The sequence below is a fragment of the Trachypithecus francoisi genome, unplaced genomic scaffold, assembly GCF_009764315.1.
Source record: "Trachypithecus francoisi isolate TF-2019V2 unplaced genomic scaffold, Tfra_2.0 Lachesis_group17, whole genome shotgun sequence".
NCBI classification, from domain to species: domain Eukaryota; kingdom Metazoa; phylum Chordata; class Mammalia; order Primates; family Cercopithecidae; genus Trachypithecus; species Trachypithecus francoisi.
Genome location: NW_022681462.1, coordinates 19,901,383 through 19,929,069, shown reverse-complemented (window position 1 = coordinate 19,929,069; position 27,687 = coordinate 19,901,383). Strand labels below are relative to the sequence as shown.

Genomic DNA, 27,687 nt, shown 5'->3' with positions numbered 1-27,687 from the left:
AGGCAGGAGAATCACTTGAACCTGGGAGACAGAGGTTGCAGTGAGCCAAGATCGTGCCACTGCACTCCAGCCTGGTGACAGAGCAAGACTCTGTCTCAAAAAAAAAAAAGGAAAGAGAGAGAGAAAGCAAAGGACAGGACAGGACAGGAAAGGAAGAAAGAAAGGAAGGAAGGAAAGAAAGGGAGGGAGGGAAGGAAGGAAGGAAGGGAAGGGAGAAGGGAAAGAAAGGAAGGAAAGAAAGAAACAGCTTGTCAAAAGGCTGTAGTGGGGATTCAGATATGGGCTGCCTGGTTGCTCTAGATCAGTGTTACTCAAAGGATCTTTTTTTTTCTTACGCTTTTCTCCTCCTGTGTGTTGACTTACAAAAATGTATTTTCCTCCCAGTCTGTCATGTTACTTTTGTGTGTATACAAATTGAGATAAAATTCACCCTTTTAAAGCATATGGTTCAGTGATTTTTAGTATATTCACAAGGTTGTGCAACCATCACCACTATCTAATTTTAGAACACTTTTTTCTTACCCCCCGAAGGAAACTTCCAGCCTGTTAGCAGTCTTTCCTTATTCCCCCTCTCCCCAGCCCCTGATAACCACTAATCTTTTTACTGCATATTCTAGATATTTCATATAAATTGACTCATACAATATTTGACCTCTTGTGTCTGTTTTCACTTAGCATATTGTTTTTAAGGTTCATCCATGTCATGGCATGTATCAGTACTTCATTCCTTTGTGTGGCTTGTGATATTCTGTTGTACGAATGTATCACATTTTATTTATTCATTTATCAGTTGATGGAATTTGGGTTATTTTCACATTTTGGCTATTGTGAATAATGTTGCTATGAACATTTGTGTAGATATTTTTGTGTGGACATAATATTTTCACATCTCTTAGGTGAAATTTCTAGGTCATATGATAACTTGACTTTTTGAGGAACTGTCAGACTGTTTTGGCAGCTGCATCATTTTATATTCCTACTAGTAATATAAAAGGATTCCAACTTTCACATCCTTGCCAATTTTTTTTATTATTTGTTTTTTATTATAGCCATCTTAGTGGATGTGAAATGGTATTTCATTGTGATTTTGATTTACATTTCCCTAATGATTGATGATGTTGATCATCTTTTCATATGCTTTTGGCCATTTGTATATGCTCTTTGGAAAAATATCTATTCAGATCCTTTGCTAATTTTTACAATGGGTTGTCTTTTTTGTTGTTGTTGAGTTGGAAGGGTTCTTTACGTATTCTGAACACTAAATCCTTATCAGATGTATGATTTGTAAATATTTTCTTCCATTCTATGTGTTGTTTTTAGACTTCCTTAGTAGTGCCATTTGAAGCGCAAGTTTTTTATTTCAATAAAGTGTGATTTATCTGCTTTTTGCTTGATTGCTTGAGCTTTAACTGTCATATCTAAGAACCCATTGCCTCATCTAAAGTCACAAAGATTTGCAAATATGTTTTCTTTGAGGAATTTTTAGTTCTTTGATCCATTTTGAGTTAATGTTTGTATGTGGTATGAGGTAGGGATCCAAATAATTCCTACTTGTCTGAGCACTACTTTTTAAAAAGACCATTCTTCACCTGTTGAATTGTCTTGGCACCCTTGTCAAAAATCAGTTGAGTATAAATGTACCAATACTACTCAGAGGATCTTGTGCCATAATATAAATCACTGAACTGCTTCTCTCACAGGCAAGATCTTGCTGGGGGGAGAAAATGAGCTTAGTGATTTGATTGATTTATGTCCTGGAGCAAGCTCCTTATTTCCTTACCTTCTGGTAATAGTTTACTAACCAGCAGATGTTTGTGGACCACATTTTGAATAGCACTGCTCTACATCTTTGCTTCTTTAAGAGTTACTGACCAGCAACATAGTTACACACCTGTTAGAAACTTAGAATCTCAGGCCTATCCCAGGGCTACTGGATTAGAATCTGCTTTATAACAGGATCCCCACGTAATTCATACAAATATTAAAGTTTGAGCAGCACGATTCTAGAATTAGACTCTAGAATGACTTTAAGGGTCCGTTTAGTAAGTACAAGATTAATTAATGAGTAAGACTTAGGAAAGGGGACAGGCACAGTGGCTCATGCCTATAAGCTCAGCACCAAGGAGTAGTAAAGCAGAAGACATTTATAATGCAATCTTGGTGGCCAGGCATGGTGGCTCATGCCTGTAATCCCAGCACTTTGGGAGGCCAAGGCGGGCAGATCAGTTGAGGTCAGGAGTTCGAGACCAGCCTTGCTAACATGGTAAAACCCCGTCTCTACTAAAAATACAAAAAGTTAGCCAAATGTGGTGATGCACGCCTATAATCCCAGCTACTTAGGAGGCTGAGGCATGAGAATTGTTTGAACCCAGGAGGTGGAGGTTGCTGTGAGCTAAGATCATACCACCGCACTCCAGCCTGGGTGACAGTGAGACTTTGTCTCAAAAAAAAAGACTTTGGAAAGGTAGAATAAATATGGGTATAGAGAAAAGAAAAGTAACTGGAACTTCTTATATAGCAGAAGTCCAACAAGGTCTCCAGTAGACTCCAAGGCCAGCCTAGATCTCAAAATGCTTTTTGTTTTACTGTTGCACTGGACTTGATAGTTTTTGTTTGCCAGTAAATAACTCCTCTTGAAAGAATTATAAAGGAAATTTAGGATTATAAAGAGAAAAGGGGAGAGGGAATAGTAAAGCAGAAGACATTTATAATGCAATCTTGGTGGCTGGGCACAGTGGCTCACACCTGTAATCCCAGCACTTTGGGAGACTGAGGTGGGTGGATCACCTGAGGTCAGGAGTTCGAGACCAGCCTGGCCAACGTGGCGAAACCGTGTCTCTACTAAATATGCAAAAATTAGCCAGGAGTGGTGACATGGGCCTGTAATCCCAGCTACTCAGGGGGCTGAGGCAGGAGAATCACTTGAACCTGGGAGGCAGAGGTTGCAGTGAGCTGAGATTGTGCCACTGCATTCCAGCCTGGGTGACAGCAAGACTCCATATCAAAAAAAAAAAAAAAAAAAAATCTTGAGAGAAACTAATTCTAGACCTTAGAAATGCTTTCTTATCCTTAAGTTAAGAAGAAGCTGAAATTGCTAAGAGGTCTGTGGGGCGGGGCGCGGTGGCTCAACCTGTAATCCCAGCACTTTGGGAGGCCGAGGCGGGTGGATCACAAGGTCAGGAGATCGAGACCATCCTGGTAACACGGTGAAACCGTCTTACTAAAAAATACAAAAAACTAAGGGCGAGCGCCTGTGTCCCAGCTACCGGGAGGAAGGCAGGAGAATGGCGTGAACCAGGAGGCGGAGCTTGCGTGAGCTGATCTGGCCAGCACTCCAGCTTCCTGAGACGAGACTCCGTTAAAAAAAAAAAAAAAAAAAAGAGTTCTGTGAAACATAATTTTCCCAGAAGTAGACAGCAGTAGTGCTGAGTCATAAAGTCAGAAAAAGTTGAATGTTTGAAAGGAGGGTCAAAGCAGGTAGACGATGCTTCTTTGAAAACTTACTATCTGCAAATGCAAGCAGTAAGCAAATTTCCGTCATCATGGATTTGCACATGTCATGCTGAAGATCCAAGGAAGGGTAGCCTGAGCTAATGACATATAGTTATGTGCAATGTTCATTTTTACTGTTTTGAAGTGAGTGACATGTTATTGATAGGCAATTTAGAATGCTATATTTGTTTTCTTGAACATAAATATAAAGGTTTTCTTAGATGTACTTAGAAATTGAGTCTTCCTTTTTTTTCATAAGTCCTTAAGATTCTTTACTAGGAATTCTTCTGTCACAGGAATTTTGAGACCAGGGATAGTATACCATGCTGCGCTTCAAGCACCATTAATTAAGGCGCCAGATAAACTTGGGATTTGTGATAATCTATAGGACCTGGATTGAAGACCTGGTTTTCAAAACTGGTAGCTTTTGCATGTATTTATGAAAAAGGTTTTTCACTGCTTCAAGCAGTTAAATATGAAAATTAATAAGGTAACTACAAACCATTTAAAATATCTATTTAATAAAGCAGGTCTTCTAATAGTTTTTCAATACTTTATTAATGTTGTTTAATGATAGTTTAAAAATAAAGCTTAAAATAACATAAACCCTTTAAACTTATCACTACTTAAATCATGTAGTAGTGATCTTGTCTATGGTTTAACTGAATGTTCCCCACTTCCCTGAAAACCACATTTTGACTAATACTCATCATAATTCTGGTACTCCAAGTAATAGTTGTAGGCAAGGGCAACAAAGCATCTTTCCCTCATCCTGCCTTTTTCTGAGTAAGCAGTTTGTAGCTGAGGTATTCCCTATGTGCTTCCATTCTATACCGCTACATCCATTTCTGTACTGTAAGTCTGGATCTGGTCTTCTAACCAAAATCAGAGGAAAGCTTGGCACCCTCTGGCCTGTTGCTGCTGAGAACAGGGCAGAAGCTACTGCCAGTGTACCTTGAATGTGAGTCATTCTCAACTTGTGGTAAGATTTTCTCTTGACCTTTTCTACATTTCACAGCCATTCAAACAGATCTTCTCCATCAGAGTTATAAACTAGTGGGGTTTTACTCTAAAATCTGAGATGTTGCTGCATCATCAGGTCATTAAAGCCAAATGCCATTGTCTCTCTCCAAAGAGGGAGTCTTTTCTGCTTGGACGTATCTCAGGATATCTGCAGAAGAGAAAATGAACAGCAATTCGGACTTGAACTGTTCAGCAGACATCTTGGCAAACATCTTGGCAAGGTGCCATCTGCAGATGTGGATTATCCAGTTTTGGTCCTTTAATGCCTCTTTACTTCCTGTTGGCTTGTGTTAGTCCATCTGTATTACTATAACAAAGTACCTGAGATTGGGTAGTTTATACAGAAGAGAAATTTATTTTCTTATTGTTCTAGAGGGTAAGAAGTCCAAAATTATCAAGGTGCTGACAGGTTCAGTGTCTGGTAGGGGCCTGGTCTCTGCTTTCAAGATGGTGCCTTGAGTGCTGCTTTCTTTGCAGGGGATGCTTTGTCTTTACATGGTGGAAGGCAGAAAGACAAACGAGCCTGGCTAGTTCCCTCCAGCCCTTTTATAAAGTTGCTTATCCCATTCATGAGGGCTCTGCCCTCATGACTTAATCACCCCCTAAAGGCCCCATCTCTTAGTACTATTGCATTGGGGATTTAAGTTTTAACATGAATTTTGGAGGGGACACAAGCCTTCAAACCATAGCATGGTTCTACCAATATTTTTTTGCTTTCTTCCGATGCTTTATTATTCCTCTTAGGATGAGACCAACTCAGAGGCAACATTGCTGATTCTTTTTCAAATAGTTCAATGTTAGGACATGAGTCTTTCATTCATCTTTGAATATTTGGAGGATATGATCTTTATTTTGGTTGCAAAGAACTTCTCTCCAGTTCTTCTACTTTCAGGAATGTGTAAATGGAAATGAGTTCTGGATGGGTTGATGATGAGATAGAAAAGCAGAGGGAAGGATAGGCCACTAAAATGCAAATCCCAAAATCATTTTCTGTTTGGGAAAAACTTGAATTCTAGAGAATGTGTGTTAGCTTCATCATCTCCCTTATCTATTATCCAAAGCAGATGCTCTAAGTCTTTTGTTTCATCAAACTTCTTTGTCATTCCTATACATTTAGGAAATGACCTTGTTCTCTACCAAAAATAAAACAACAGATCCAAACTCACTTGAGTTCTCTTTTTTTTCCGCCTTAAATCAACATGCACAGCCATCCTTGCCTCCTTCCTGCTTGCCAGGGAAAAAAAAAAAAGTTACCCTAAGACCAGTCCCTTGAACAGTACTCTTAATCCCACCCTTCTACTTATAGGACTTTTTCTGTCAATTATCATCATCCTCTCCTGTATCTTAAAGCTCTCTTTTCTTGACTCCTTCCTTTTTCTGGTGCTCAGTTTTTTTCCCATCCTAAACACCCTTTCTCCTCAGTGCTGCTGCCTTAGGCACAAATGTTCTGCAAGAGTAATCTGTAGACCCTGGCTCTACTCACTCAACTCCCATTCTGTGCAAGTCCAGTTTCATTCTCACCATCATCCCATCCATTCTCTGAAACTACTCTCACATAAGTCTCCAGTGACTTCCATCTGCCAATTCCAAAGCCTTTCTACTTTTGTCTGCACTTTTGTTGCATCTGCCATTTCTGAGGCAATAGTCTTTCACAATCCATCACTCAGAGGAAGGCTCTAATGAGTTTTAACTTTGATGCCCAGGGTTCAAGTGTGTTCACTTCATACCATGGGGTTTTCTCTTGTTTTGTTATGAAATTTGTTCTTCACTGTAAACAGCTGAATCTAATTAGAGTGGTGGTAGTTTCTGGTCTCACTGTCCAAATTGCTAAGTTTGTATGGTGACTCTCGGGACCACAAGTTTTCCTTCCCCTTCACCTTTTTGAAACAAAAGTAGGACAATTTATTAAAACTAGTTTAAAAAATAAAACCTTACCTTGCATTTGTGCAAAAATCATATCACCCAGCTTGCCTTCTTTTTCTTTCCTCAACTTACTTCTTAATTACTATGGTTTTGAACATCATCGTTACAAAGTGCTGCCTCTCTGGAGATGTTGAAAGGACTATACTAAAATGTGAGGCCACTTCCAGTTCCTAGATGGGTCCTGACACATAGGAGATGCTAACAAATATTGATTGGTTGGATGAATAAATTCATCCACGCAGCCCTGAGAGATCACATGCAGTTCCAACTGAAGAGCTGGAAACATGCCCATCTTATATGCCAGTTGGTTGGCTTGAAAGGCCTAATTATGAGCAAAATGCTTAGGTCTGGATGCTATTGTAGTCCCTTTAAGACTTTGTAAATAGCTTTTTTTTTTTTTGGTAGATTTCCCAAAGGGAGAAAACAGTATGAACTATTTAAAAGTCAAGTTGAATTAATTTTTGTCCCCTAAAACCAGGAAAAACATCAATTTTATTTTTCTTAATTAGAAGTTCATATATTTAAGTAGTTCGTATGGTTTCTACTCTTTACCCCCTGCAGTGTTTCTGGAGAGGGGAGTCTTTGCTTCTAGTTTACGTGGAGCATTGATGCAGTAAGCAAGTAGGCACTCTGTGCATTTGACTCTAGAATTTAGGTTCTGGAGTGTCCTCTGGTTTAGTGGGGTTATGGAATTGCTATTGAAGATCTAGCTGTGAATCTCAGGGACCACTGGAAACCTGTTCTTGACCCTGCTCCTTAGTCTTCTCTGTCAACACTGTATCATCTCTGTATTTAAATTATCTGAGCTAATGGAACTGACTGGCTAATTCTGTCCTATTGGCATCTGAAACTAACAATATATTTCTCATCTCTTGTTCACAGAGGGACCTGTCAGGGCACAAGAATATTGTGGGTTACATTGATTCTAGTATCAACAATGTGAGTAGCGGTGATGTATGGGAAGTGCTCATTCTGATGGACTTTTGTAGAGGTATGTATATGAACCATCCCCTTAAGCTGTCATTTCTCTAGCATTTTGATTGTCAAGGTTAGGCGGGTCATTTCACTTAATGTGCACTACACTTATGGTATGTTCTGGTTTTACAGATGAGAACACTAAAAGATACAGTCTGCTGTCAACTCTTTGTTATTCTTATAATGGTACAGACAGTTGAAAGTGTAGATAATATAAAACTCCATTTTTGTTGGGTTTAGGAAGGTTTGGTATTTGTATATAAATGAGGATGTATAAGAATGAGAATGAATGTTCTTTGTGATGCTTTATAACAAATGATGAAGGTGCATAATAAAGACTCAACTCCAGATGGACAAAAGAAACAGTACAGCTTCCCCAACTCCCTCACTTTGTGTTCTCTTTCCCACTTACCATGTGTTATGGGGTAAAAGAATCCTTTTCGTCTAATGGAAGTGACCCTCCTCTCCTTGCTCTAAAGCTATAATTCCTAGTAAGTTGAGGCTATATTCAAATGATGCAGCTGTTAACAGTGGAGTAAAGTCATTGAAAGCTTCAAGTTTCAAAAAACATTTATCTTGGGAAATTCAGACTGTAGCATGAATTTTTTTCATAGTTAATTGCACTTTATATAACCATTGTTTGGAGGTTTGGCTTAGGTCAGTGCCTTACTGTTTGGTGCTGTGTTTTGTAATCACCCTTAGTTCCATTAACATTTTCCCTACACTTAAGATACTATCCATAGGCCAGGCGCGGTGGCTCACGCCTGTAATCCCAGCACTTTGGGAGGCCGAGGCGGGCGGATCACAAGGTCAAGAGATCAAGACCATCCTGGTTAACATGGTAAAACTCTATTTCTACTAAACATATAAAAATTAGCTGGGCATGGTGGTGTACACCTGTAGTCCCAGCTACTCAGGAGGCTGAGGCAGGAGAATCACTTGAACCCAGGAGGTGGAGGTTGCAGTGAGCCAAGATCATGCCACTACAGTCTAGCCTGGCAACAGAGTGAGACTCAGTCTCAAAAAAAAAAAAAAGATACTATCCATAAATTAAATATGTTGCTAATCCCAAAAATATGTGATGTTAACCAGCAATTTCAGCCCTCACTGTATTAACTATTTACCTGATTTCCTAAAGTACCACCAAATTTGAACTTGACTGTTTGTTTCCTCCTGCTCATTCCTTTTTGGATACTAAAACGTTTAGAGATCAGGCAGTAGGAGCATCCAGGCATCTGGATAGTGTTGCAAGTGACAGCATCAATCTTTTGGTCCTGGAGATTAATTGTTGGTGGTACCATTTCTGCAAGCCAAGCAGTAAGTAGTGAAGCCAGAGAGACTAAGCTGTTCCTGAAGTTCAGACTATAAAACCATCTTCTTCCTGTTCCCTGGACCTATTGTGCCATCTGATTCTTACTAAAAGATATGGCAAGTTGAGGCTGTGGCCATGTCTCATACACAATGGACACAGTATAACCAGGCAACTACAGCAGGACCATATTATCAGTTCTACTAATCTCGAAGACATAATGAGGGCAGCTCACATCTGGGGCGCTTTATAAAATAAAGAAATGATTTTTGATGCGTTAGAGGAGGCACTGAATTATAAGAAAACAAACCCCAAGCTGGGAGTCAAGACAACTAGGTTTTAATCCTGGCTCAGGCAGTGGTTAGTCCAGACCGCTTCTCTTAGACTAAATGACAAGCCTGAATGTTTATAACCTCTCCTTTGTCCTGTACGTACCCCCTCAGGTGGCCAGGTGGTAAACCTGATGAACCAGCGCCTGCAAACAGGCTTTACAGAGAACGAAGTGCTCCAGATATTTTGTGATACCTGTGAGGCTGTTGCCCGCCTGCATCAGTGCAAAACCCCTATTATCCACCGGGACCTGAAGGTACAGACCACGCTCTTTCATTACGTGCATTCTTCCTGAATATTTTCTGTCTGCCCCAGGGATGGAGTAGATACTGTGGGGATGTGAGAGAGATTTAAGGTATGGTCCCTGTTTTTATGTTTATATTCTGCCCGAGGAGAGAAAATAACAAAGGAAAAAGTACAGTACAGGTATAAGTTTTATTACTTAAGTAGCCTCCAGAAATTCGTCATAATTATCAAATGCCTGAGCCTGTGTTGTTTCTGTTTTTCCTGATATACTCCCCCTACTTTTTCAGGATTGTGAAAAATAATACTTTTCATTTAAATACTTAGTAAATAATGATGCTTGGTTTTTAAAGTCTTATTTCAAATTTTGCAAAATCAGCTAATTGATTTTTTTTAGTTGTCCTAATTGCGATCACCATGCACCGTTCCTTTCATATTGTAGTCACTTGACAGTGTTTGTTGAATGGAACTGGCACCTTGTCAGGGTTCAACTTAGCGTGTATCAAGCACCAATTATGTGCCATGTGTTCTACTACATTTTACGTACAGTGTCTCTTCAGGGGGAGACATTCTTTGTTACATTTTATAGTTGAAACTAAGAAGCAGAGAGGTTATGTGACTTGCCTAAGGTCATATAACTAGGAAGGACAGTGCCAGAGTTTGAATCCTGTGACAGTGTCTTCTCCCCAGCTCCTCCTTCCCAGGCTCCTTGGTTTTCTCCTCAAATCACTAGCCTTTCCGAGCCTGAGTTTTGTCATCTGTAAAGTGGAGCCAACAGCACCTGCTCGGTTAGGGTGATGGTGAGGCTGAATGCGGGAGTGCTTGTCAATCTCTAGGCACATCCCTGGCACAGTAAATGCCTGAAAGGGCTCGGAGGTGAGGACAAGGGGAGGAGGCAGAGGGACACAGAGGATCCTTTTAGAAAGTAATATTCCCATGTTCTCAGAGTCTTCCTTTATATTAACTTTGTTTTTTTGGTTATTTTGAGATGAAGTCTTGCTGTCTTGCCCAGGCTGGAGTGCAGTGGCACAATCTCGGCTCACTACAGCTTCCACCTCCCGAGTTCAAATGATTCTCATGCCTCAGCCTCCCGAGTAGCTGGGATTACTGATGCCTGCTGCACGCTTAGCTAATTTTTGTATTTTTAGTAGAGACAGGGTTTCACCATGTTGGCAAGACTGGTCTCGAACTCTTGGCCTCAAGTGATCCGACTGCCTTAGCCTCCCAAAGTGCTGGGATTACAGGCATGGGCCACCATGCCCAGCCCTCTTTATATTAATTTTTAAACACTTACTGGATTAAATGAAGCCTGAATGATAATCATGTCATACCAGTAAATAACACCTGTCCAGCTTGTAAGCTAGTTACCAGGATAGCATTGCCTGGTGACATTCCCTGTGCTACAGTGAGGTGCTGGGTCAGCATCACCCAGTGATGGGGCCCTGGGGACAGAGCTTAGTGTCTTGCCTGGGATGCTGAGTAGGTTGGTGGGAGGGCTAAGGCAACGGACCCCAGCCTCCTCCTTCACGGCGGCAGGCCCCAGCCTCCTCCTTCACGGCAGCAGGCCCCAGCCTCCTCCTTCACGGCAGCAGGCCCCAGCCTCCTCCTTCACGGCACTGAACAGCCCACGAGATGTTTCAGCAGGGGAATGTGGAGCAAATCGGCATGAAAGGCTGAGTGAGGTTACCAGGCTCCATTCCCCAGCCAGCCCTCAGTGCTTTACCCCTTGCACCTCAGTGTTCCTAAGAGGGAGGCAGCGCAATGCTGGCTGGACACACAGTAGTTGGCCTTCTGTATCCACGAGTTCCACATCTGCAGATTGAACCATCTGCAGGTGGAGAATACACACAGTTGTCCCCTGTATTTGTGGGTTTTGATACATGGTTGGTTGCATGGAGGCAGATGTGAAACCTGCAGATAAGGAGAGCTGATTGTATTGGACTCTGTGGTTGTGTTTTCATCAATATTGAAGATCATCAGCCATGCTGCCAATTTGTTCACTGTGGTTCAGGAGACTCTTTCTCCTGTACCTTGGATATAGGGACCATGGGAAGAGGCCTGGATTGTGATTGTTGCAGAGAAGTCCTGGTCGCTGTTGTTTTTAGTCATTGACTCCCGAGATCTTACACTCGGTGCCATCTAGATGCTCTCATTAGCACGTTGGATTTTTATTGCTGTCTGCTAGTATGTCTGTGATGGACAATTACAGTTGCCTGCTGCACCTGCAGCTTCCCAAGGTCTGAGTGAAACGTCCCCAAGTGCTCCTGTTCACCCTGGCTCTGTCATTGCATCACGTAGTCTCAGCCACTCTGAGCTCCATGTCACTGTGGGAACCAGTCACCACAGTTCTAGCAGCAGTCAGAGCCAAAGAGTTCTCTGTTTTCCTGTTTTCCAGAGAAAATGCTAGTTGCTTCTCCGTGAGCAGGATTTCCATTTGGTGAGGAGATGCCATTGTGAATAAAAGTTAGTAGGATGTGGGAAAGAGCACAGGCCAGGCCTAGCGTGGGCCTTGTGGAGCCAGTGCTCCTCTGTGTATGGGTCTGCTGGTTCACACGCAGAACCGAGGAAAGCCCCCTTGCCTTCTCTACTGCCTGTGCGGTCTTTCTTTCCAGTGACAGAGGAAGTAAACTGAAAGTGGTCCCTGTCCTTAAGCACCTTATGTTCTAAAAATAACCGTACCAGAGGTGCTGTTCTATTATATTGAAGATCTCTGTTCTAATACATTATTTTAACACTTTAATCATTTTCCTCATTTTAAATTTTCATTTCTCTGAGAAAGATAAAGATCAGTGTTGCAGATCATGGTGTTGTAAATGTGGAAAGGTCACCTAAGCCAGCCCTCTTCTTTACCAGTAGGGAAACCTCCGCACAGGAAGGCTGTGACCGGCACAGGTAGTTGAGTGATCAAACCAGAACAGAGACCACGGGTTTTCACTCCCATTTTATTCTGTTGTATTATACCATGCTATTTGTACAAGCACTTAAGAAAGGAGAAGAAAGGGTTAAGGCTTCACAAGCACATTCATGTCGAAAAAGTCATAGATGTCTCCTCTTTTGTCAGAATAGAGGTTTTGATCTCATGAAGTATAATAGGATGAAGATTCTTGCCCCATTTTTAGAAACACAGGTTTGAAAACCTGCATTCATCTAATCCTTCAAATTTTGCAGTGGCAATACATTCTCTGACTGAAATGTCTAATGCCATACCTGTTTGGAATATCGAGATGAAGAGGTCAGTAGAAGGTAGCCTTCTAGATCTTTTTGCTGAAGCTGTAAGCAGAATTTGACAGTGACAACTTCAATAGCACTCTTAAGCTGAGAGGCTGGGAAATGAGGTCCGCAGCATCACACTCTCAAAGAATGGAAAGGTTCGGGATTGTAAGCAACGGTGACCAATCTTGAGCTTCACCCTAAGGGACTTTGCCAAAAACAAAGTCCCTCTGCAAATTCTCTGAAGCTTTCAGAAAGTGGCGTACGACTGTGTAGTTGGTTTTCTGCCTTCTTAATCTCACATAATCTGTCCATACTCACTTACCCCTTTCCATCCCTGTTGATTTTTCTCTATGCCCGGCCCTAGTCATCTCACACCCAGACTGCTGTACCTGCCGTCGTTGCCTTCCTTCTCCTTCTCCCTCAATTTTGCCAAGCTAATTTTCCTAAAATGGCTGTCTTCATGTGCTGCTGACCTGAGAAAAATGCTGAGTGGCGCCCGAGTGCCCTTCCTCAGTCTGCTGTCTGTGTGCTTCTCTGGTCCTCTCCTTTTCTCCTTCCTCCTTCCTCGCCAATCTCAACTGTCCATCCCCCTTAATTGCACAGTGCACATGAGCACAGTGGGTGAGGGTGTGGTGCTGGCTGTCTGGTGGCCTGAGCCTAAATCCTGCCCTACCAGCCTGTGACCTCAGACAAGTTAGGTAACGTCTCTAACCTCTTTTTTCTAATCTGTTAAGGGAGACAACAGGGCTTTGTAAGGATTATATGAAATACTCTAGGTTTTTAAAAGTTTGTGGAGCAGTGTCTGGCACTTAATAAGTGCTATTAGTTATTACTGTTATTATCACTCTGGTTTCTATGCTTTGTTCCTGTTATTGGTTTCACTTTTGTAAGTCCTTCACTTCCTCCACGGCTCCACATTATCTTGTCTCCTCTTTTCTGACAGCACTGGTTCATAATAGGTCCTTTCCCATGTTTTCAGCTTTCTTTGCAGTACTGGTGCCATGCACAGCACTGTTCCAGCCACAGTGACCTGCCTCTGTGCCTCAGACCCTTCAGGCACTCTTCCATCTCAGGGCCTTTGTGCTGCTGTTTTCTGCTTGAAGTGCTCTTCCCCGAGATGGCCCATGGCTGCTCCTTCTTCATCCAGGTCTCTGTTCCCCTCAGAGAGACCTTCCCTGACTATCCTATTTAAAATAGCATTCCCCTTCACCTTACATACATTCACCTGCTGCTTTCTTGTCATAATATTTATCACTACCAGGCAAGTATAATTATTTTCTTCTTATCTCCAGTTGAACGGTAAGCTCCGTGAGAGGATAGACTTTGTTGTGTTCACAGCCTTATCCCTAGAGCCTAGAAAAGTTCTTGGCATATAGTAGGAGTTGAAACGTTTTTCTTTTTTTTTTTAGTTTTGATTTTTTGTGGGTACATAATGGGTGTATATAGGAGTTACATGAGACATTTTGATACTGGCATGCAATATGTAATAATCACATCAGGGTGAGTAGGGTATCCACCACCTCAAGCATTTATCCTTTGTGTTTCTCCTTTGTGTGAAACGTGTTTCTTTGATAAATGTATGGTAATAAGAGCTTTTCTAGATGTACATTCCAGCATTAGAAGCGTAGAAACTGATTCAGAAAGGGAGTGCACACATCCAATAGGAGAAGCATGATTTTACATGAGCCCTGCCAGGTGCATGAGGTGGAGGAGGAAGATTGTTGCTGAATGATGCTGAATAAGTGATTTCATCAGCAACATTTAAGGGTCCCTGGCATGTGTACAGCACTGGACAAGGCATTATGGGAGATACGTAGGCATAATACGGTACCCTTTTCTCTAAAGCTTTGTAGTCTTACTTGGGAAGGCAAGTGTAAATACATAAGAAGTTAAATACCAACCCACAGTGAAAGAAACATTGCCGAATTATAAATGATTATCAGTGATTATTACCCACCAAAGGTTTGCAAAATTTATTTACAAAGGGCCAGATAATAAATATTTTAGGTCTGTCACAACTGCTCAACTCTGCTGTCAGAGTTCAAAAGCAGCCATAAACTTTAGGTGAGTAACAAGTGGGCATGGTTTGATTTGGCCTGAAGGCCTTCAATTCTGTAGATTTTGTGGACTGGTCATGAAAGGTTTTTCTGGGGAGTTACAACTTGAGTGGAGAGTGAGCAGTTGAATAAAAGGAGCAATTGAATAAAAGGAAAAATTAGGTTATGTATGGAATGCTTAGGAGACATGGAACAAATCAGCCTGGCTAGTGTTTAGACACTTGGTTCCTTATTAACTAGATTTCTATTGTAGGGGCATTTCTGAACATAAAGCACTAAGAAAGTCCTGTCCTTAAGCTTGCACCCAATGCATTAGACAAGTATCATCACCCCTACTATAGTTGGAAGTAAGGATGGGGGCCTTGAGTAATTGCTCTGCTTCTAACCTGCTTCCGGTAGCGGGAATATAATTTCCTGTCCTTTCTAGGGTGAGTTTGTTTAGGTTCACTTCCCAGCTGTACCAACTATTAGCTGTGTGACATTTAGCAAGTGACTTAATCACTCTGAGCCTCATTCTCTCCATCTGTGAGAGAAGGATAATAATCATATTGGGATTATGAGGATGTAGTGGGATAATCCATGTAAAATGCTGAGTACAGTAGTACTGGCAATAATAAAGCTCAGAAAATGATGGCTGTTATTTTTATAACCTCTAAATTAGATTGAAAACATTAGCGTTGTTTTGTTGGAATTATTTTGAATTCCTAAAGTGTGTATATGCTCAGGAAGCTTGACTGTGTCACTTTGTATAAGTAGATTAAACTGGTGAGCTTTATAAAAAAGACATAGATGATGGAAATATTTGCTTGCCTTAGCCTTATCTCAAATGAACGAATCTCTTCTAATCATTCTTAATTCATAACCCTATGCTTAAGAATTGTTAATCATGGAACGTACCTGTGAAGGTTGATGGCTGGAGTTCAAACTACCTATGTGGCTGGAAATTCCAAAGTCAAAATTATAGATTAAAGTAATTCCAGGGTAGTACTGCCCCCAACTACATCAGTATATCCTCTCTGGAAGAACAATAGACTTGAAACCCAGATCTCACAAGCTTTGTACAGATTAAGTTCCAAGGAATGTAAGTTAACAAAACAACAAAACTCCTCCCAACACCACCATAAGCAAGGTTTAGTAGGAATAAGAAACAATAAACTGCAGAATCAGTTGGCAGCAGACACTTCGAATATTGGAATTGGCAGATACAGACTATAAAATATACTTAATGTAATTCTTAGAAGAATTAAAAGAAGGTATAGAAACAAGTATAGAAATTAGAGCCTATTATAATTGACTGGTTGTTAATTGGTGGCTCATATCTTGCCCCGACAGACCAGGTTTGCTCACACATGCACACACATACACAGTGTTTTTTGGTTTATTCCATTCAACATACATTTTTTTATACCAAGCATTGTGTTAGGCATTAGGTAGAGAAGACCAAGAATATGATTACAAGATGATGCTTATCAAAAAAAAAAAAAAAAAGATGATGCTTATCTTTAGGGAGCTTATCTTTAAGAATAGACTATCTTATAGTCTACTCTTGCCTTTGTTTTCCAAAGGCGGTCAGTCTTTGGAAGGCTGAAGACAAAAGACAATGGAGACTACAGTCTTAATGGCCTAACAAGATTTTTTGGCTGCCATTTTACTGCCCACACATAGGCAGGCCTGTCCTTCAGCATACTAGTCAGCTCAGTTCATCTAGACCAAAAATCAGTACACCTTGAGTACATAGTGCCCACTATTTTGGAGTTGTCATTTCATTGGTAGAATCCTTTGATACCGGCCGGGCGCGGTGGCTCAAGCCTGTAATCCCAGCACTTTGGGAGGCCGAGGCGGGCGGATCACGAGGTCAGGAGATCGAGACCCTCCTGGCTAACACGGTGAAACCCCGTCTCTACTAAAAATACAAAAAACTAGCCAGGCGCGGTGGCGGGCGCCTGTAGTCCCAGCTACTCGGAGGCTGAGGCGGGAGAATGGCTGGAACCCGGGAGGCGGAGCTTGCAGTGAGCCGTGATCGCGCCACTGCACTCCAGCCTGGGCAACACAGTGAGACTCCGTCTCAAAAAAAAAAAAAAAAAAAAAGAATCCTTTGATACCAGGGATTTCTCTAGATTTGGGGCGTTATAAGCTCCCTGCTGCCTAGAACTCCTAACTCACTGCCCAAAGAATTCATTTATTTAAAAAATTAGGGCAATACATTAACAGGAAAACTGCCCATTTATCCCCAGGCGTTTTATCACACTGAGAAGTAACTGAAACATAAACATTATTAATTCTGAATATCCTAACCTAGTATAGTAAAGACATTTATATAAGTACTTATAAGGTCCAAGTGAAGTAATTCAGATCATGAGAGAATGAAATACTGAAGGACAATAGGGAAAGAGTGACATGTTATCTGAGTGGGAGCCTGGAAGTTTCAAAAAGGACATGGCATTTGAACTGGGGTTTAAAACGAGATTTTGACAGTTGGCTAAGGAGGTGGGGATTGTGGAGGGCATCCTGGCCTAAAAGAAGAGCAAGAGCAAAGGCACAGGTCAGAGACTTGAAAGTATGAAGACGGTTTCTGCAGAGGTGAGAAATGTGGCTGAAATTTACAAAAATGGCACTCTTGCATCCCCCACTGTGGAGTTTCCTCCTTTTGCCCTCTCCACCCACTTTTCCCTGTTACTCTGCATCTCCTGTGTTCCACTTGGGATGACCCCTGTTGAGATACTTGGGAGAGGAATAACTTTCCTGTGCATATTAATGAGACTGCCAGAAATAAAACGTTTTATTTATGTGACTGTGAAACCAAATTTTCACGTGCATTACTAAATGATATCTTGGAATGGGTGGTTGGGGAATGTTTTTCAGGTTGAAAATATCCTCTTGCATGACCGAGGCCACTATGTCCTGTGTGACTTTGGAAGTGCCACCAACAAATTCCAGAATCCACAAACTGAAGGAGTCAATGCAGTAGAAGATGAGATTAAGAAGTAAGCTTTTTCTCCTTTCGTGGAGTTTTGTCCACAATCAGATGAGCAACTTTACGTTCAGCTTATGGGTGAGAAGATCAGGGTGGGGAGAGAATGGTGATAGTTGTCCTTCGTCTCAGAGCATCACGGTCACAGTTGGGTTGTTTGACTTTAAGTGAAGAGTGAGGAGGGGTTTACAAGCATACATCAGAGTAAAAGGAAGGACTCTTAGAGCTCTTTATCAGTGGTCCTGTGGTCATTGCACATAGATGTTTTGATTTGTGATGTCACAGAGCCTATAAAAAGCTGAGAGGTGCACACACTATAAAAACACTAGGATGTTTTTAAGTATGATCACAGCAGCCATGACTATCAGTCAAACAGATGTGCTTTTTACTGAACCCTAAATTGCTCCTTCCTTCCTGCTCATAAGGCAATCTAAGTGGAAATAATGGTGAGTAGGTTATTAAAGTCTTTGCAGATACTGAATCACAGACTTTCATGAGAAAAAGCTTATTTAGATTTGTGACTCCAATAAGAGCCTGACCCATTTTCTCCTCATGTCCACAATGTTGGATTTTTTACAGGTAACAGCACTCACTATTACTACTAATAAGTCAACAGTCTAGCCTGCACACCTACATCCTGATCTTCTCTGTCCTTTTCATGCATCACCCCAGACAACCATGCCTGGGGCAAGAAGACCCTGATCGACCCAAGGCCCTGAGGGATGCCTAGACCTGTCCCATCTGGGATCTAGAGACTAAAGCAGCATAAATCACATGCTTGGTAACACCAAGACACTCACTTTGAGGATGTGCTTGTACTACTTTTTTCTGGAGCGAGAGATAAAACTGTTATTTCAGCCTGATTCCAGGAGCAAAGAGGAAGGGCTCTTGATTCCATCCACTCCTCACCCCAGCCAGGGCCCACTTTCTGCTCTTCTCCAGAGTACCACAGTCAGTATTACATCTCTGTGTTGAGCCACATGTAAAGGCCATTTTTAAAACAACAAATTGGCAAAATATAGTATCAGAATAAGAACTGGTAAGAGAAGATTTTGTCATTTGAGGACCCAAGAAAAGTTGCTTTTAGAAAGTATTTAATGTATTAGTGTCTGAGTCCCCACATGTTCTTAAACTAGGAGGACTGCTGCCAGAAGGCCATGGTGTGATGATATGATTGTACCAAGGACAGCCTTTCATTTTATCTGTACTAATATTTCATACTCCCTTCTGCAGATTGCTCCCAGGAATTCTATTAATGTAAAAAGAAAAAAAAAGTGTTTCTGCTGCTCCTGGTTTTTAATTATGGTATTGACATATTTAATAAAAAATGAATCTCTTGATTGTAGATACACAACGCTGTCTTATCGAGCACCAGAAATGGTCAACCTGTACAGTGGCAAAATCATCACTACGAAGGCAGACATTTGGGTAGGTGTCGAGTAACCTATCCATACCTAAGATAGCAGCAGTCTTGACTGTAAATTCCCAAGGTTAATGCACACAGCGCTATAGCATGGTGGCTACCGTACCATATCATTGTCTACTTGCCCCTCAAGGTTCTTGATGTGAGAATACCAGCCACTGCTTCTTGAAGCATGATAAAGAAAATTACTTCCAAGCTCTGTGGAAATTATTTAGATTTTTTTTTTCATGCATATGTTACTGGTTCTTAAGAGCAAAACAGGTAAATACTTATTCTTTACTGGAGCACGATTTGGTAATAATGGTAGAAATATTGTAACTCAGCTGCTAGCAGTGGTGTTGGGTTCTAAAACTCACGTTTCTAATATATTAATAGTCTATAGTTTTTATATCTGCTAGTAAATGTGGATGGTGCCAGTTTCTCATTAGATCCATTTAGAGTCATGATAAATAAACCACTAGTAGCAATCTGCTATCTTTATTTTTTTAGGCTCTTGGATGTTTGTTGTATAAATTATGCTACTTCACTTTGCCATTTGGGGAGAGTCAGGTGGCAATTTGTGATGGAAACTTCACAATTCCTGATAATTCTCGATATTCTCAAGACATGCACTGCCTAATTAGTAAGTATTTTAAGCTTCTAGTTTCATATTTTTATTTCTGATCACAAAGAATGAATTGGGGGATAAAGCGATTAGATTCCAGGAGTAATGAGTTAGATGCAAAGGTAAAGAAATTAGTTGATAATGATTGGGAACTCAAAGACAATGTAACAGTGTCTAGTTAGAGTGGTGGGTCTTTTTGCTAGAAATCTGAAGTTCTGTTTCACACCTGAGCCCAGCCACCCAAGCAGAAATCCTAACTGCCTGGAGCAGAAGAGTGCTTCTGTATTCTGTTGCAGTCTCTATGAAAGCTCCGGTACCAAAGGAGTCCAGCTGACTCATATCAAGTGATAAGAAATTCATCTTTGCAAAACTGGAAGCAACTCAAATGAAAATGATTGCAGTGCATTCACTGGGGTGAATACATAATTAAGACTATATAACTCCATGGAACCAGGTTTTTCCTCTCATTTAGGTTAATCACGGGATTTTGATAACATGCATCTAAACTCAATGCTTTCTTAAAAATAGTCTTAAGATTCCCCACTATTTGGTATCATCATAGCAAGCATATGTACTAACATTCATTAACCAGATGGTAGAATAAGTAATCTTTAAAAAAAAAAAAAGAATAATAATCTTTGCACAAAACCCTTATACTAAAATGCTAAAGAAGCAGAGATTTTTATCATCTTTCCACATTGGTCAAGACTCTTAACATCTAAGTTTTAACTGTTATGGATTGATTATAAATCTTGAGTAACCCAGTTTGGGTCCTGCATGGGGATATACTGGAAAAAATAGAAGCAGCAAATGTGGGTGGAGCATCTGACATTTGTTGAGGGCCTACTTATGCCTCATTTAATTCTTAAAGTCCTTTATATATTAAGTATAATTATTCCCATTATGCAAATGAGAAAACTGAAACTGAGAAAATGTAGGTAACTTATCCACTTAACATAGATACAGCTTTTAAGGTGCTGCCCATTCCATTGTGCTAGTTTTGTCTATCAGCCTCTTCCATTTATTAACAAAAAAAAGGAGGAATATTTAAAGGACTAGATTATGACATTTAATAATTGTTGGATTGTTTTAAGAGATAAAGCATTATATTCATGTTAGAATTCCAAGTATGTAAGTGAGATTGGTAGGAAATATGGGAAAATGGCCAACTTTGATATTAGACTAGTATTATTTTTTGATAATTTTTTAAACATTAATGTAGTAAATTCATATTGGGAAAAACAACTCTTTATGAATATCTATACCATGGACATCTTTCCCAAACTGCTTGCAGAACATTTGGCAACTCCACTGTCACCCTAAACGCACAGATCTAAAATTAAGTTTATCATCATTAGCCCTCTTTCCTTCTTTTTACCCTCAATACCCAGTTCCCCTGCCCTCTTTTCAGTTTCTCTCAGTGGTATCAGCATTGAAGCCTAGAAAAGTGAAATTTAAGATTTCTTTGGATCCAGCTAGCAAGAGAGAGGAAAGGTTCAATCATTTTCTCGGTCATATTCCTTTTTTGGAGTTTCTACTATTTTCATTACATTCTTTACACGTACATCACTGTCACCATAGTATATACAGACTCTGTCAGCTCATGCCTCTACTGTTGGACTGGTCACCAGCTTTTCTCCTCTCTCTTCAACCCCTCCAGCACACCCTCACCAAAAGATTCCTCTTATAAAATACCACCTCTCATGTCCCTGATTAGGAAACTCTAGCGGCTTGCCAATGGTCCCACAGTAGGGCTCAGCTTCTTAGCATGGCATTTAAGATTCTGATTCTGATTGCATGCCACCCACTCAGCCTTCTCTCTACCCTGTCCTTCTGGCTCCTCTGTTTACTTGCAGCAAGACACTCTCTTGTCTTTCTCCAAGTCCTTCTTTGCTCAGACTATTCTCTCAACTGGAATGTCTTTTTCACTGCTTCCCACCTGACTAAATTCTGTCCTGCCTTCAAGAACCAGCTCAAGCTCTGCCTCTTCTGCAGGGCGGTCACAAGGCTGCAGCCTCACTGATCTTTTTGGAACTTAGTGTCCAGAGCATTCACTTTATTATTTAAGCAGTCAGCTGCCTTGTGTTTTTGTTTGCATATATATGTGTATGTTTGTGGTCTTCTCAAAGATTTTTTTTCCTCCTAAGGATTTTTCCAGCCTCAGGGAGGCAGAAGCTTAAAGGACCTGGAAATAGACAATTGATCTATAGGTCACAGGAAAAGTAAATATGCATATGTTACTTTGTAATTTTTTAAAATCTGGAAACCAGCTAATATTTCCAACAAAAGAATAATAAGTAAATTCATGAAGTTTGGGTTTTGGTTATAATTATTAAGAATAATCATTCATTTAGTAAGATAAGATGAACCAAGGAAGCCCGTGGTAAGACCGTGTAACCTCCTAGGTATTGGAGTATGCAGGTGGTAACTTTCATATTGAGAGCTTGAGTCCCTCTGGTGCAAAGCATAGAATATGAACTTTAAGTATCTTTGCTACAATCCACATATTTTATTTTTATTTTCTTATAGATATTAAATATTTCAGGAACATTAGAGCTTCTCTTTCTAAGGGGGAGAAAAGGGGCTAATTATACTGTCTGAGTTCTATGAAAAATAAAAGTTTAAAAACAAAACATTGGGAATAGAGAGAGGAATGATGCTTCCTAACTAGTGTAATAACTGTTGGAATATTATTAAATAAATTCACGTATGTTTGCCTTAGGGTATATGTTGGAACCAGACCCTGACAAAAGGCCGGATATTTACCAGGTGTCCTACTTCTCATTTAAGCTACTCAAGAAAGAGTGCCCAATTCCAAATGTACAGGTACGTGAATGGTGCTACTTAAAGGGAGTAAACATTATCCAATTGCCATTTTGAGTTCCTGGGGTGTTCATCGGCTGTTTAAATGAATATAGATGTCCCTTGCTTTATCTACTAGGGGGCGTTCAAGCAAAGCTAACTGTGAAGCAATTGCCGTAAAGGGAATCCAATTTTCCCATGGAATTTAATTATAAAACTGAAGCAATTGTACTGAACCAAAAAAATGCCCTAGGGATTGAGTTGGACACTTTGAATGATGATTGACCAACTTCATGTCTGTCAACTCTTCTAGTTCTCTAAGAGCCACATGCCTGTTGCAGTCACTTGGAGGTGATTAGGCAGGCTGCTTTCCCAAGGCAAGGCCTTGGACATGCCCCCATGCCTGTTAGAACCTGCGCCCCGTCCCTGTTCTCCTTCCTTGCAGCAGAGCTTTCTTGATTTTGCTTCTGCTGTTGGCCATTTATAACTCACACTCCTCTTTCTCTGTCCTTCAAGCACATCAAGCCATAAGAATGTTTTCTACATTTAGTAATCCTAAACTCTGCACTCACAGTTTTCGGAGTAAAATGCTTGCATATGTCCTTTTTACAGACTTTAAATGTTGATAATACGGCTGGGCGTGGTGGCTCATGTCTGTAATCCCAACACTTTGGGAGGTTGAGGAGGGTGGATCACCTGAGGTCAGGAGTTCAAAACCAGCCTGGCCAACATGGCAAAACCCCATCTCTACTAAAAATCCTTGCATATTTTTCATGTCATATTGTGATCTATTTTTCTTAAATATTTTGTGAATGGATGCTATAATAAATAGATTCTAACCTGCAGTTTTCTTGCTAGTTCCTCCAATAATGAACTTTTGATTTCACTGCTGGGGCTTAAGGGTGCTGCTCCTCTTTCACTCTCACATTTGAAATCAGATGTGGGGTTCATCCAGGTGGAGCTCAGAATATTGGCTTTATTACTAATAAGCTTGAGTCAGAAGATGCAGCTTGACCAGTCAGGCTCCCTAGCATTAGACCCACATGACTGAGATGTAAACACCTGATTCCTGGGGGACCGGCTCTTCTCTAAAGGAAGGAGGGCAACAGCAAACGGGACCAGCTCAGTTTTTCCACAGTCTTGTCAGTCACAGAAGTCAACTCTTCTCCTTTTGGAGAGAAATGCTTGAAGAAGAGAAAGTGCTAGAAGTTTTCCAGCAGAAAAATCTCCCCCCACCTGGAAACGTGAAGGAAGCGAGAGGACCCTCGTAAAAGGCCAGTTTTCTAACTAGTATTGTGTGTTGGGTTTCCCAGATTAAAACGAGGGATACTGTGCGGTAACCAAACATGATTGTCTTCTTTTGTAGTCCCGCTTTCCCATTCGTAAAGTTAAATAATGTGAGATCTAAGTGGAAGCATTCAGATTGGTAGCTAGTTTTTTAAAAGTACACCTCACAAGTCTCATATCATTTGGTACTCAGTAGTGGTAAGCACCTGTTTTAGGGTTAGGGACAGCTAGTTGGTGCTCCCTCATGAGGCATTATTAGATGGATAGTGCAGATTTCAAGCCAGAGGAACTCTCCTTGGCTTGTGGACTGAGTAGTGCCTCACATGTTGGAAAGGGTACTAGCTCAGCAGCCATACACAGGGGTGGCTGTGGTTTTCTCTGAGCATTCTGACTAGCAGACGCAGTGCACCCTGGTTTGACACATTGATAAGCTCGAACGAAGATCTTTCTGGGATCCAGAATAATACCAGCTACAGACTTTTCCTTCCCATTCCTTTCATAGCATCACTTCTAAGCTGTGGCATGGGAGAAGGGTACCGAGATCAAGCCCCAGTGACTCAGCGTGGTACAGAAGGTAGAGAATAATCAGGGAATGTGTGCTGCACACAAGCTACTCTCTCCTGTTCTTTCCTGACTATGGCTGAGTCTGACATGCATTTGGTTAACTTTCCTTCTCTCTACCAGACAGACCGCAGGGCCTGGAAGCTGCTCCAGAAGATCCCAAAATATGTTTCCATCAGCTCTCAGTCCCAATCAGGCTGCTTATTCTTTAACAAAGAAATCTACGATGTCTTTGTTGTTTTGTTTTGTTTTGTTTGCAATTCTGTAGAACTCTCCCATTCCTGCAAAGCTTCCTGAACCAGTGAAAGCCAGTGAGGCAGCTGCAAAAAAGACCCAACCAAAGGCCAGGTAAGAAATGCCTTCATGAGCGCATGTCCTCCTTGGATTGCCACAGCAGCAGGGAAGGATGCCTGTGTTTCTTGATTCTTACATATGCTGCTGTGACCAGGGGCTGCACAGATCAGGAAAGCAAGCTCTGTCTTGCCTAGGCAGAAACTGTTCTTTGGGAATGCAAAAAGGAATATCATAAAACATTGTGATCTACATCTGAAAGAGAATCAAGAACTCTAAAGCTATTTTTTTTGCATGGGAATAGGCTCAGGGGCATTCAGAGATGAGGCAACAGCAGACTTTAACTGTTGCTGGTATGGCCAGGCGCGGTGGCTCATATCTGTAATCCCAGCACTTTGGGAGGCCAAGGAAGGTGAATCACCTGAGGTCAGGAGTTCAAGACCAGCCTGGCCAACATGACAAAACCCTGTCTCTACTGAAAATACAAAAATTAGCCGGGTATGGTGGCACACACCTGTAGTCCCAGCTACTTGGGAGGCTGAGGCTGGAGAATCACTTGAACCCGGGAGGTGGAGATTGCGGTGAGCTGAGATCATGCCACTGCACTCCAGCCTGGGTGACAGAGCAAGACTCCATCTCAAAAAAAAAAAAAAAAAAAAAAAATTGCTGCTAGTACAAGAGTATCCTAAACATTAGCCAGGCATGGTAGCACGTGCCTATGGTCCCAACTACCCTGGAGGCTGAGGCAGGAGAATTACTTGAGGTCAGGAGTTTGGGATCAGCCTGGGCAATACAGCGAGACCCTTTTAAAATTTTTAAAATTTAAAATTAAATCTTTTTAAAATTTGTAAAAAGTATACTAAACATGTGTCCTGACTTTTGGTTAGCCACATTCTCCACTCTAATACTCAACCTCCCTTTCCTTCTTACTTTCTATGGCTCCAACCACATGAGGAAAGTGCAGGTCAAAGCACCAGGTCCATGAACAGCAGAAGACTCTCCGGGTCTTAGCTAATCACAGTCTATTGAACCTAGGTTCTTCCGAAAAGCAGATGCCAAAAGAGGATTAAACAAAGATGTTATTTGGGGAAATGCCCATGTGAGAGAAAACAGGGAGGGAGTCAGGAAAGCCTGGGAGCGCCATCAGAAGGCAGTGCAAGTCTGACCCAGAGAGAGGGAGGAGAAGCATGGGTGAAGTGACCTAGACTGTGACACAGCTTATGTAAGACTCACCAAAGGTGTTGGGGTCCTTGTGCCAGTGAGCCAGCAGATAGTCCCTCATCTCCTAGGAATTCCTGTGGGTTGGAGGTTAGGGCTGGCAGCAACCTATGGGAAGCATGGTACCAGGGCAAACACCACAGCAATGGTGGATTTAGTGCTGCATTTTAGGAATGCAGCATCTGGGCATCGGGGTTTTCTGCTCCCTGTAGATGAAGGTCTACAAGGCACATTGGCATGGCTGCCACACCTTCCAAATGGCAGATTCTAGAGGTAGCACTGGAGTTATTGATACTCCTCTTTTTTATACCACCATGGCGAGGAAGTGCTAGCAGCAAACTGCATCAGCAAAGTATCCGGGATGGGAATATGTGAATTTTAATAGAACAGTAAAATAACATCTGTATCCTAAAAGGTTCTTTAATATTTATTAAATGCCTGCTGTATACATGAAGTTATTTTAGATGTGCCTCTAAAATAGTGAGACTTTGATTTTTAATAAACGTAGCAAACTTGCTTAACAAACAAAACTTGTTATTTGGAGTCCATTTCTTTCACTAATTTGGCCATGCTCACCTCTTTGGGAGTCGTTTTTGGGCTGATTTAAGTAGCTTAGTCTTTTGTGCTCATGGCTGTCTCCTAGTAGGCTCAAACATGATATGTGCAGAGGCTAAGCAATGATCCCTTTCCCCACTCCACTCCACAAAACAGACACATTGAAGTCCATACAAACTAATATTTTGGGCATTCTACAATTAATAAAACAGATTCATAGTTACTGATACATTTGATGTTCACATCTGCCTTACGATGTAGGCATATGTGTTTTTCCCTTTTACATATGAAGGACCCAAAGCTGAAAGAGGGAAAGTGACAGGCCCATTATCACACAGTTACTTAGTGAGGAGCTAGAACTCAAATATAGTTTTCTTTGGCTCCAGATCCCATTGCTCTAAGATGTTCCCCTCAAGAGATGATCAACATGGAGGTTCTGCTGTTTGGGTTTCTACAGAAGCCTGTTCACCTCCCTCACCCTTGGCTTTTTCTTTTTTCCCCTTTTTCTTTTTGAGATGGAGTCTCACTCTGTCACCCAGACTGGAGTGCAGTGGCATGATCTTGGCTCACTGCAACCTCCGCTTCCCAGGTTCAAGCGATTCTTCAGCCTCAGCCTCCCGAGTAGCTGGGACTACAGGCACGTGCCACCACACCTGGCTAATTTTTGTATTTTTAGTAGAGATGGCGTTTCGCCATGTTGGCCAGGTTGGTCTCAAACTCCTGACCGCAAGTGATCCACCCGCCTTGGCCTCCCAGAGTTCTGGGATTACAGGCGTGAGTCACCATGCCTGGCCAGCTTTTTCTCTCTTACACCTTTCTTCTTTTCTCCAGCACATGTCCCATTTTTCTTCCCACCTCCCTTGCCCAAGTTATAGCCCCCCAGACGTGATAGCCTTTATGTCACCACTTCCCCAGCCAGCACAAGAGCATCCCTCTAACAGGTTGCCAGTGCGAAGTTTCTGGGCCCAGGATGGACCTTGGAGGTACGTCATGGGAAGGACATGAGGCCAGCTGCTTTGCTTCCTGTTTTACATTCATGGAGGCTGTTTTGGAAATATTTTGACAAAACATGCTTTGGAAATATTCTTGAAACTTGTTAATTTTGGCCTAACCTGTTATACTCTCTAAAGTGGAGTTTCAAAGGATGGCCAACTCTGATGTCAGTTAGATAGTAGCTAGCTGCCTGGACTACTGTAAATTCGTGAAACTTAGCATCTGCACCCTCACAAGGAGCAAGCAGTCTTCCCTGTATTAGTTTGAAAGTGTCAGTCTGGCTGTGAGTTACAGAAAGTCCAAAATGACAGTTGTGTATAAAAGATAGATGTTTATTTTTTTCTCTCAAGTAAACAAAATCTGGAGATAAGTAGTCCAAGGCCAGCATGGCAGTTCTGCTCCATGAAGCCCTCAGGG

At 41.4% G+C, this 27,687-nt stretch overlaps 1 protein-coding gene across 15 annotated transcripts in view; it reads left to right on the top strand.

Moving 5' to 3' along the window:
* AAK1 (AP2 associated kinase 1) overlaps positions 1 to 27,687 on the top strand; it is a 193,540-nt gene that overhangs the window by 106,133 nt on the left and 59,720 nt on the right. For all 15 annotated transcript variants that reach the window (XM_033239304.1, XM_033239305.1, XM_033239315.1 and 12 more), the window contains exons 4-10: positions 7,321 to 7,429; positions 9,166 to 9,308; positions 17,428 to 17,549; positions 18,883 to 18,964; positions 19,449 to 19,581; positions 22,286 to 22,389; positions 24,482 to 24,561. In XM_033239304.1, the coding sequence (XP_033095195.1) occupies positions 7,321 to 7,429; positions 9,166 to 9,308; positions 17,428 to 17,549; positions 18,883 to 18,964; positions 19,449 to 19,581; positions 22,286 to 22,389; positions 24,482 to 24,561 (773 nt within the window). The remainder of the gene's footprint in view (positions 1 to 7,320; positions 7,430 to 9,165; positions 9,309 to 17,427; positions 17,550 to 18,882; positions 18,965 to 19,448; positions 19,582 to 22,285; positions 22,390 to 24,481; positions 24,562 to 27,687) is intronic.